Raw genomic sequence first — 12159 nt, forward strand, 5'->3', positions numbered from 1 at the left:
AGTTTAGTTTTATTTGCAAGCACCATGTGAATTCTGAAATAAAAAACATGAACAATGCTTGCTATCTTTATATATATATATATATATATATATATATATATATATATATATATATATATATACACACGTATTGCTGTGAACACTGTTCGCGAAAGAATGGTTGTCCGCGTGGGGAACGCTTGGACTACCGCCCCCGCTCTTCCGGACACTCGGGAGGCCTCTTCAAGGAGGACGCCGCTCGACCCCTTGGGTCGCGCCAGCTGCTCGCCGTTCTTGGAAAGCCCCGCTCAACGCTGGAGCCTCAGAAGGGGGGGGGGGGGGGGTGGGCTCGTTGGCAACCAGTCGCTAAACGAACTTTGTGTGAAACAGACGCATTTGAAGGTGCTCCCTTTTTTATTAACCAGTAAATTCTGTTGTTGTTTGTTCATTCGTTTGCTTTTCTTCCTCAACAACAGCGCCGAAACGATTAGACATAACATATATATATATATATATTCCATATTTGAAAATTACAATGTTCACACACCCCTACTTTCTTTTTTTTTTCCGACCCTTCGCCTCTTTGCACCCAGAGACTTCACAGAAGCCACCACAGTGAATCTGCTAGCCAGCTTTTCATGTCACTGGTAAACAACCTGCATGTGATGTAATAACAATATTCATTAACTACAGTCACTAGAGTTCTCAGAGCAATTAAATTTACATTGAATTGTGATCCTTCTAGCTTCTAAATTTATGTTTTAATTGCAAATGTTTTTCATAATAAGAAATTTCTCATGAACCTAAACATTGCCATGCAGAGACGTAAACCAGGGTTATATGCTAACTAAACACAGCATAACCAGCAATGACCTGAACGTTAATTTTGCTCTAAGGAATCGCATACAATAAATTATTTACTTAATAAGAGCTATTCATCAATCTTCAACATGAGAAATGTCTTTTCAATTTTAGTATCAGCAAAAGAATTCGTGTCCACATCAAGTAAATATGAGGGCTCTTTCGTGGCTGTTTATACCCCACCTCATTCTCAATACATACAGTGTAAAATATGTGGCATTTTAACATTTATCTATTGGTTATTTCCATCAAGTTATTTGTGGCTGTCCCAGAATCTGCAGCACAAATACTATACACTTATACATGGTTTGACAAATAGGAGAATTTCAGAGCTTAATGTATAAACTTTAGGCACTCATCTCATGAATATTTAACTATAGTTGGCCAATCCTCTTGGTTAGAACAGGCAGAAAAGTTGTATCAAAGATTAGCCTTTTCACTGTCATCGGCTTATGGTTAGACCCATGCATTTCTGCCTCGCAGCATTACTGGCATAAGGGTGTCTGAGATTGAACGTTCAAAAATTCGCGCAGAGCACAATGTTTGTGCTATGTTCAATGCATGGTGCTCTGATTTGACAGATGTTAACATCTAGTGGTGATTTACAGAACCATTCTTTCTTTGCCTTCTTTTGATTTTTATAGTTGTTTCGGCAAGAATGTTGTGTTGTTCGCACCGATAGTTCCTCAATAATGTCGGTTCACACAAGAAATTCAGCTCGAGATGACAGCTGTCACAGCTTGTCTGACTCGGATTAAGCGCAAAGCTCTGAATCTGAAGATGCCACATTGTCTAAAGAAACATTGACAGCACTGACTGGAAACTACACATGGCAGGCATATCACGCAACTGCGTGTGTGAAAAAACGAAAAATGATTGAAAATAAGGTTCGCCATTTGCCTTTCCTTTCAAAGCAATACATTATGGACCATCCATAAGTGCAAAGCTTCCATCTAATGCGCAAGAAGAAATTGTTTGGTGCACTACAATTCTTTACCGTGTTGACAGCATGCGATGTGGCTGTTCTGTGAACAGCGTAGAGGAGGCCTTTGCAATTTTGCAGCACTTCTTCATGGTTCACGAAAGTGTGAGCAAGGTAAAGCACTTCATAAAACCTGGAAAAGCCCTTGTTCCCACGTGTTTTCCATTTTAAATGCCTGCGATCATAATACAGGTGTTCGTAAGATAAAATTATTGTGGTGCAAACGGTTTTTCACAGTTTTTTCATATCCATCAAACTTTCAGTTAATTCTAACATTCTTTTTTTTATTATTTTGAAGGCTGAACTTATGAGAGTGCATTTTCAGTTAATTCAGTATTAAGAGCGTCCCGACAAATGTATACGCCAAAAATTCAGCCAAGAATTCATCCAAGAATAAACCATAAATTTTAATGGTTTGTTTATACAGTAAAAGCTTGTTAATTCGACTTCCGTTATATTTAGAAAATCGGATAATTCGACCTTCGCGCCTGGTCCCCAGATTATGTATAGGAGTCTATGGGACGAAACTCTCGTTAATTCGGACGGATTTGACCGCACAACGGATAATTCGGACAACTTCGGGCAGCTACCGAAGCTCGAAAACGAAAATAAGACGAATGCGGCACAATAGCGATACCCAAAAGCAGCATCGCCATGGACATCAATTAATCAACTTGGCTCGACTTGTGGCTGGATGGACGCTTTTTCTTGTTTTTTCACGAGTCGACATTACTGGCGGCAGCCCTCCAACCGATGGACCAAGGTATAATTCAGTATGTGAAGACTAAATACCGCAGCCGAGTGCTGGAACGCATGCTACTGTGCAATGAAGTCGGTAAGCAGTACGACGTGGATCTTCTGAGCGCGGTCAACGTTCTTGCCTATGTTTGGAAGAACACGTCATCGCTAACTGTTTTCGACACAGTGGCTTCGTTTTTCCTGAGCCCTGCAATGACACAGTGGCAGAAGTGTCGCCAGACGACAATGCAGATGACTGCCCGGATTTCGTAGATGTGCTGCCGGATGCGGTGACACTCGTCGATTACATCAGCATTGATGACGGCGTTGCTACAGCCGGCTCTCTAACTGAGGAAGAAATTGTCCGGGACGTACTGCACGGCGAAGATTCGGAGGAGGAAAAGGGCTACGAGAGGAGCAGCCTCGGCCCCCTCGCACTGTGAAGGAAGCAGCAGAGGCCCTCATTGTGTTAGAGGAATTTTGTTGGGGCACTGCAGATGGCATGCGTGCTGCTGAGCACCTGGAAGGACTGAGGAAAATAGTATCCGCGCGGGTTTCTGCGGGAAAGCAGACAAGCATCCGTGATTACTTTAAGTAATAAAGGTATGTTGAAATAAAATCGTGCACGTTTTTTTTTTTTTTTTGTTTTTGTTCTCTCGATAATTTGGACATTCGGTTAATTCGGACATATCTTACGGTCCCTATAAGTCCGAATTAATGAGCTTTTACTGTATTTGATAAATTAAAATTGACCCTGAAAGGAATAAAGTGCTCAAAAAAAAAAAAAAAAAGCACAACTTTCATGCATATTAAGTGCAGCCTTAAAAGGAAGCTAGGACAGTAGCCAGCTACATAGGTACAACAGCATACCATCCTCTCCAGTGATCTGGATGACTTTCTCCGACTGCTCACTGGCACTTTTGCCGCTGTAGGCTCGCACGTAAAAGGTGTAGTTAGTGAATGGCATCAGCTTCTCGATGAGGAGTGATGTGTTCACAGAAACCTTCTGAAGCTCATTGCCACCTGTGGAGTGAGGAGGAGTTTTTGAAGTTCAATAAGCACAACAAGAAGCGAATTCACACTTAGCATGGCGCTTAATAAAAAAAAAAAAAAAAAAAAAAAACAGTAACAAAACAATGGCCAAGGTTCGATGCCTCACTGCTAGTGACTACTGCAAGAAACATGGTCATGACTTTCAGTAAGCAATTTTAAATCTTGCACTGACCGTACTTCATGTGGGATCCCATATTTTATGACAAAACTGGAGGTTATATTACATGTAACACAATACAGGTGCACTCAGTGAATCCTAGATTTGTCAGATATTATCAAAGCAGCCAACTAAAAGCAGTGCTGCAAAGTGATCCGCATTAAGTGAAACATGACGGGCTGTCACATTGCATACTAAGGTATACCGGGTGCTGCCGATGGCCGGAAAGGTAAGAGACAATACTGTGGGATCTTGCTGTTATGCTCTCGAAAGCTGCAATGTCTCAGCCACTATATTTTTTGTGTCACACTATAACTTCCATTGAATCCCATGAAAAACATAGCGGATCTGTCCAATGAAAGCCAGCAACCATTCAGACTTCTGATGCAACTTGGCTTGGCTCGGCTACATGAGGCCGAATTGCAGCGAGCACTGAAGAGGAGCATGCACTCCAAGGCACATTTGTGCATGACACATGCAAGGCACACTGAGCCCATTACAGTCCTTCAGTGGTTGACTGTCACCGTGTCTGGCGAGTTCTAGCACACTGACCAATAAAGTGATGTTTTTATGGTGAATTTGCTTTTCAGACTGCTTGGTTCCCCAAACCCTCTTTCGGCACTTTGAGGGTTCGAAAAATCAATTGGGGACTGTATTTGGCTGTAAATTTCTTTTTCTGCCTTCTTTGCTTTTTTTAAGTACAGAAATAAAGAAAAAAATGCACAATTTCCAGTCCAAACTGGACAAGATCTGTGTAGGAGTAACAACTGACACAAAAACAATGCATGCCAAAGCCTTGCAAATTCTACAGGAAATGAAAGAAATGAAAGTGCCAGAAACTGATGCATGCTTTTAGACACGATAATATATATAGGAAATTGTGGTTTCCTGACAAATAATGTTGAGCTTTTCATATGTGGTCAGTCAATGCATTTAATAATTTCAGACATATAGTCATTTTTATAAAAAAAACCACTGTGAGGCTCAAGTGCTCGGACTTGAAAACCAGCCCCAAGGGTGGACAAAAATTTTTATTTTTGCTTAGCAGTTAAAAGTACCGTTAGACAAGAAAATGCCAACAATAGCTTTTACTTCAAACTTAACAAAATGCTCGGCGCAGTGTCAGAAAAATTAACAGGCTCAAACACAACAACCCCTGATTAATGTGGCACCCGTATACATTTAATGTTGTTGGAAACCACAATCACAATGCTTTTAGCTGAGTTAATTTCCGATGAGTTTAATTAAATTGTAAGTGAAAAACAACAGTAATACAACAGCACCAAATCATCGTACTGTGGCTCAATACATATAACGCTCTCACATTACAAGTCGCATATACTTCAGACAGCCTATAAACTTACAAAGGCTTCCCAATTAAAGGAATCTTTCCACATCTCTCAGAACAGCACTGCCCAACAAAAGCGTGATAGCTTTCCAATGACCAACCTCGAAAGAAGGAAAACAGAATAAACTGTCTCCCATTACCTGACGTGGGGAGGTAGTGGATTGAGTAAGCCTGGATTATTTGCCCTTGTGATATAACAGAGGGATTCCAGGAAAGCAGTATAGCTGTGCTTGAATTTGTGACAGCTTTCAAACCAGTGGGAGGGCTGGGCTGATCCCCTGCAATTAGAAAAAAATTCTAGCATTCATACTACCATACCACTCATGATTACAGACATGCATAATGTAACTGCGTTCAGAGATTGATATACTACTTTTTTCTTTGTAGTTCATATTCAGGGCCATTTTACAACAGGCCAAAATGCATACTCAGCTTGTGACTGTTTAGAAATATAATACAACATTTTACAGCTATTTTGTTATTGCAGGAGTATCGCAAAGACAGGTTGAGGAGCAGCTGTTGGAGCAGAAAATTATGCATATTGGAGACAAACTATGGAGCACAAATACAACAATTTTAGAGCAGCAATATCTGCATTTTGTAACAGCCTGAGATCATGAACACAGTAAGCACTCAGTAAGACCACTTCCATGTTTCAAAATGTTGGTGTGGATGAAAGCTTTTGTAGACAAATAACTAGAAAACTGTTTACAAAACGACATTAGTGCATTCAGTAAAAAAAGAAAGCTAACATAGCAGTCTGATTTGATGCCAACACGAAAAAGTAGCTCACTGAATGCTGTCATGAAGCACCCAAGCTACTTTTACTTTCCAAGTCCTGAAGCAGTGTGGCCAGGAATTTTCTCACTGGTGGTATGACATCAGAGGCTGCTATCAAAGTGGCACAGCCCAGAATACTACAGGCAAAACGCAAGACGGCTCAGGAAGCAAAGAGGATCAACTTCGGCTACAACCCATGAGGAACCATCGCTTTTACATCGCTCCTCCGAAGGCAGAGCATCGGCTATGAAATGCTACCCCAAATGTAACATCCCCAATAGGATGTAAACAGGCTATAGTCCCCATGCATTAGTTTATGGTGTTACAAATCAAAAACGTGAATATGAAAGATAAAAAATAGACTGCATTACATAACATAATGCTTGATGCACTAGCTTGCTCCAGTGGACAAGAGAGCAAGTAGGCGAAGGCACCACAACCATTATCACCAGACTGTATGTTTCAAGATAATTAATGACATATATTGAATTAATGACACTCCCATCATTATGTTATTCCTACTGACAACCACAACACAACCCCATCAAAAAGTAAGTGCGTGGCTGTTAACACATATATATCAATGAAAAATGCTAAAATCTGCATTTCTTTTGTGTACGTGTGTGTGTGTATGTGTGTGTGTGTGGGGGGGGGGGGGGTAAGAGTTATGATGAACCTTAATAACATGCTGTGTGGTGCTGCACCTTATTTCCCAATCCCAAAACATGCAGTGGCCATGCCAGCTTCATCGGCTCTCGACAGCTGTCGAAGCAATGGCTTTAAGAGGCCTAATATTGCCACATGTGCACATTAGTGCTGTGCTTGTAGTAAACTCCATCAGAAAAACGCAAATTAGTAACTGAAGAGACATATTCAAGATGCCGCAACCATAGCGAATTCCATCTGGAAACAGTAGGACAATTCACGCTGGTCCAGGTGGACAGAAAAATGTGAAGTTTCCGGATATCTAGAATGGTGAAATACTTTCAAATAAAAGTGTGACGTGAATAAACAGCAATCAATATATGCACACTATTCGAAGTTATGGATAGTTGCCCATTCCAGCAAGAACCAGAAAGCCATCGCATACTGTGCAAAAAAATTCTATACTACTGATGCTTCAATTGCCAAAGAGTGACCCTGAGAATTTAAACTGCCTTGCCCTTGCTTTACCAAAGCATTAGCATCACCAGAAAAGGAAAAAAAAAGTGAGATACTACAAACAAATGTGAAATTCTGAACATACAATGCAACAAACAAACAAAAAATAATAAAAGCACACGGCACAATCTTACTCTGTCTTCATCTCTTGGACTGTACATTTGCAGAATGCTATAGCATAAATTGGACGCAGTCGTCACTGTTGGAGAGCCGTTGAAACAAGTGGCAAATTACCTGAGGCATTTAGCACCAGCCGGGCAGCTAGGGTGTTCAGGCCAGCCACGTTTGATGCTAAGCACTGGTAGAAGCCCCCGTCCCGCTTGACTGGGTGAGAAATGACCAGTACATTGGTTGCAGCGCGTCGCTGCTGGTGTTGTGCACTGCTGCCAGTTTCGTCAGCCATGTGGCGTCGCACCTTCCGCAGGTACTTGTTGTCTTCTGACCGCATCACCTTCAGGCAACGAGATGACAAAAAACATTCCACCGTCAGGCTCGTGAATGTGCCGATCTGCCAAGAACTAGCCCTTGCGTTTGCCGCCAAGAAGCAGAGGCCTCATCACTACAAGTGTGTAGAAAGAAGAAGAGCACATGGCCTCCTCAGCAACCCCAGTCAACTAATCATCAAAGCCAACCAGACTGCCCCTGGAGATAACAAAGGTAAGGCAAAGCTAGTGATTAAAAGATATTTATTTTACTTTGTTACATCTGATTTGCATTGTTGCATTCCATTGATGCTTTTGTGATAGTAAATGTTTGGGTATTTAGGACACATACATGCAAGAATTCATTATAACAACTTGTAAAATGGGGACTGCTTAAACTTCATTTGTAAAGACAGATTCATAAAATGCAGTCCTCTTAATTTTTGGAGGATTATGCAGCTTCCTTATGATGGTTGGCCTAAGGAACAAAGCGAGATGGAACTAAGAGGTGACGGCAAAATATCATTCATACTTTTCTGTAACACACATACTGCTACTCCACTGATTAGATAACGACAAGCATGTCATAAATTGAAGTAATAAAGATGGCTGATATGAATCTAAAGACTTGTTTGCATAACCCTAAAAGAGGCAGGTGTCCATTGGGCATCAGGTTGTTCAACGCTGCCCCAATTTAATGACTGCATATTAACATGACTTCAATATACTTGGAAGTCAAGTCAGAGCAAGCCTACAGAGAGGAATGATGAAAAGCGAGAGCAGTTTATCCCCAGATTATTGAGGCAGTGTTTAAACAAACTCAGTAGTCAGTTTACTAATCAAAAAGTGAATTATACTCGAGTCTGCTGATGTATATAAATGGTGCTTTGGTGCCTTTGAGTTTCATTTCCAGAACTGTACAGCAGTCCTCTGTGTGCGTGTCATCAAGATACTTGACATGTATCAAGCTAGCTTAACCAAGTGTATCCTAGCACTACCTTGAATAGTTATGGTCAAAATATGAGGACTAAGCACATTTTAAGTTCAAGTGTTAGTTGAGGGATGTTGCAAGGAACTAAATGGCGTAGCATAAAACATGAAAGAAAGCATTTTTAGGTACACCAACTTCAACAATTTACAAGAAATTTGCTCATATGGAGCTTAGCAAAAATGCATGGTGAAATGGGCTGCTTTCTACGTACCATCTGCAATCACATCCTTCACCTTACCAAGACTATAACACTAGCTTTTCCTCCACTGGTCTAGGAGATATCATCTTAGTCACGCTTAAAAAAAGAATGCACTTTTTAGAGATATAATCACAACTGTTATAGTATGCATCACACAAATGCTGAAATATTCTAAATGAGCTACTTTAAAAGCACTGCATCATGACTACTTACTAAGTGTGCAAAACAAACCGATCATTTCTGGTTTTTATAGCTACAAGCTCCCTGCTGCTCCCCTTGGGACTTGCACTGCAACGGTGCAGAAACCAAATAAGAATAAAAGACACTTTGTGTACCACCTTAATGCGTCCATTGATGACTAGGGGCTGGCCATCCTTGAACCAGCGCACTTCGGGTGCAGGAAATCCCTGGGCGTCGCAATCGAATCGAACCGTGCGAGCAGCAGGGCGAACTCGGCTTATCATCTCTAATGCAAAGGTTGGGGGCTCTGCAAAGAAGAGCCAGAACAAGTTATGAAACAATAGCTTCACAATTCCCACTAATGGGACAAAATGTGGACCTCCTAATTAACCATAAACACGACAAGGCACCAAGCCCTCATGTTTATTTTATTGATTGGTTTATGCACTCTTTCTATGTGAAGCAGGAAAAAAGCTATTAGGCAAGCAGCCAAAATATAACTATCACAGGGAAAATGAGATATTTCAGGATTTCCCTGGCTTGCTCATTTGTAATGCAAAAATCCAGGGCCTTTTTATGGCCTGCAGTATTGTATAAATAAATAAATAAATACTCCTAGACACGGTTGTTCCTCGATCCGCTCAATGAAGCTAGCACATCGACCACTGCAGCTCTGGCAGTAACGCACTCGCACCCTTCTTTGGGGAGGCTCACAATGCTGGTGCTTGTCGAAGGCAGTGTTACCATATTTACTCGAATGTGTGTGTGTGTGTGTGTGTGTGTGTGTGTGTGTGTGTGTGTGTGTGTGTGTGTGTGTGTGTGTGTGCGCGTGCGTGCGTGCGTGCGTGCGTGCGTGCGTGCGTGCGTGCGTGTGTGTGTGTGTGTGTGTGTGTGTGTGAGCGCACGCTTTTTTGTTGGTGTTTTTTTATCATATGCTGCAGGAAGCACTTCAAGTTAAATTTGGAAGCAAGCTATGAATATTGTGCAATCTTTTTTTTTCCCACCTACTCTTGAGATAGCCACAGCGAGCTCGTGGGCTGCAAGAAGTCGACTTTTCAGCAATTCTGAGCTGTCGAGGCGAAGCATGGAGCACACAGTGGTGAGAAAGACTTATTATAAACATGGAAAGACGAAAGCACAGGACACTGAGAAATTATTATTAAAGAGGAAAACGCCATCAAACCACCATCAAATAGCTGTTAGAAGTAGAAAAGAGAAAATAAAGGGTCAACAAGTTCGGGACTGCAGCATGAAACATGAAGCAGCTGGACAAGAAGCAATGGCACTGCTGTCCCTGCTGTGCAAAAAGCTCCCCATGCAATACTGCAGATTCTTCGTTATCAATTCATAAAATTTATCATAATCCACTCCGGAAAGTCAGAGGCCTTACTAATGGGCTGCACGAGAACAACTTGGAAGCTGCGCAGCCTAGAAGTCCAAACATAAGTGCAATGTCAAAAGATTGCAGGGGCACCACTTACCATAAATGATCAGTGTGTGTGACTGGGATGCTAATGAAAGTGTCTCGGTTGCTGTGATTCGTGATGTGCTGATAAGGCATTTGTAGGTGCCAGCGTCGCTTCGAGTCAGGTTAGTAATCCGCAGATTACCTCGACCGAAATAAGTGCTGCGGCCTTCAGGCAATACTACTCCCCCTGGAAAAGAGTTAACGAGAGAAACAACTCAGATGAGTGACAAGAATAAGTTAAAAGGACAGACAACATTTTAATGCAGCTGTCACATGCAATCAATGAAAAGAAATAAGACAATCTGATCCATACGTTTTGCCGAATGGCTACCACCATTGCGTTACATGTGACATCCATGGGCTTCATTAGCATAAAAGTTCCAAACGAATGCAATTAACATGTCCAGTTGGCATCAGCCATGTGACAATTAGAAACACAAACCTTATAAGAAATTACAACTTGATCCCAGTAGTTGTTCATAAAAGAGCAGAAAAAGGTCAGTGTTTTTGACCAGGTAATCACAAAAAAAAAAGGTAACTTATCACTCCTCTTTCCTGTCCTAAGCAGTACAACATTTGTCACAGTCTTAATGGAATATGAGGTTTGGTAATATCTGCTAGCATAGATTGAGGGCCATCTGTCGGAACACATATAACACTGTTAAAATCAATGCTGATAGAGAACTGATAGTGAACAAATATGAAATGATCATGATGCAGCCCAGTGCAACTCAATGACTCTTTGTAAAGCTCCAGCAAAGTAAACAGAAGAGCCTCACCTTGCCGCACCCATGTGACAAAGGTGTGCTGTGATGACCTGGCAAAGCACTCAAGCTCAACTGTTTCTCCCATTATGAGTGTCACCTCCTGGGAAGCTGGATTTAGGAACTCTGGTGGCTGATCAGGAGCTTCTGTGCATTGAAAAGGACAGGAAAGCGTAAAATAAAATGAGTATCCTCTAGCTTGTCAGGGCACATCACGCTGTTTAGCGCTGTGCTAGAGCCCTCCCACCCCCAATATTCTTGCAAGTGCATCAACATATTACAAGCATTCATAACACTCGGGAAAAGAATGGCAGCAACTCTTTACACCTTCAACCCAAAAGCCTTGGCACATCTTCCCAACATCTATTTTCGAGCTTTCAAGGAGCACGTAGAAAGATCAACTATGACCTCTAAAGCAGTACACTAAGCTGAAGCAGCTAAGGCTAAAGATTGGGCATTGGCCGTAATATGATGTTCTGATGTTGCCAAGCCAACTCGGTCAACCACCAGCTTGATGTTTCGCCGTATCTTCTTGCTCCAAATGGCCGCAAGCAGGCGGGGGGGGGGGAAGACACTAAATATTAGCAATGGGAAGGCCAGGTGGCAGCGTTTATTTCACGCTAGGCTGACTAAGAATCATCCACCCACCACTCAAAAAAAAAAAATAAATAAATAAATAAATAAATAAAAAATAAAAAAAAAATAAACAAGAAGCAAACTTGCCACATAAATTTATTTACTTATTATGCAGCATCCAGTACCTCTAGGTGCAACAAATTCAGCAGGCTGCGAGCGTACTTGACTGCCCCCAGCATTTCAAAGCAGTGATTCATACCTTCTTGCTGACAGCAAATTAAATGAATGGCATCAGCTGTCATTGGGCTAAATCCCTCGTATCGAATGGCGCCATCCCCCTGTAAATGACAAGTGGGTAGCCTACCATATGGAAACTCGTGATTTCGTGTGATCTCTGAGAGGCATATTTTAGCAGAAAAAGGAATGTTTTGCTTTTAGTTTCAGAAAAAAAAACAGCAACAACAAGCATAATCATGTCATTTGGTCCTGCTAGCCCATGC

General features: G+C 41.6%; 1 protein-coding gene across 3 annotated transcripts in view; it reads right to left on the minus strand.

Annotated features, from left to right (window-relative positions):
• LOC146185019 (protogenin B-like) overlaps positions 1 to 12159 on the minus strand; it is a 289596-nt gene that overhangs the window by 59036 nt on the left and 218401 nt on the right. For all 3 annotated transcript variants that reach the window (XM_084605979.1, XM_084605978.1, XM_084605977.1), the window contains exons 6-11: positions 11099 to 11230; positions 10333 to 10506; positions 9010 to 9158; positions 7294 to 7510; positions 5259 to 5396; positions 3431 to 3583 (exon numbers count right to left, since the gene is read on the minus strand). In XM_084605979.1, the coding sequence (XP_084462105.1) occupies positions 3431 to 3583; positions 5259 to 5396; positions 7294 to 7510; positions 9010 to 9158; positions 10333 to 10506; positions 11099 to 11230 (963 nt within the window). The remainder of the gene's footprint in view (positions 1 to 3430; positions 3584 to 5258; positions 5397 to 7293; positions 7511 to 9009; positions 9159 to 10332; positions 10507 to 11098; positions 11231 to 12159) is intronic.

Source organism: Amblyomma maculatum, chromosome 6 (assembly GCF_055883805.1).
Source record: "Amblyomma maculatum isolate TAMU_Amacu chromosome 6, ASM5588380v1, whole genome shotgun sequence".
In the NCBI taxonomy this organism is placed as follows: Eukaryota; Metazoa; Arthropoda; class Arachnida; order Ixodida; family Ixodidae; genus Amblyomma; species Amblyomma maculatum.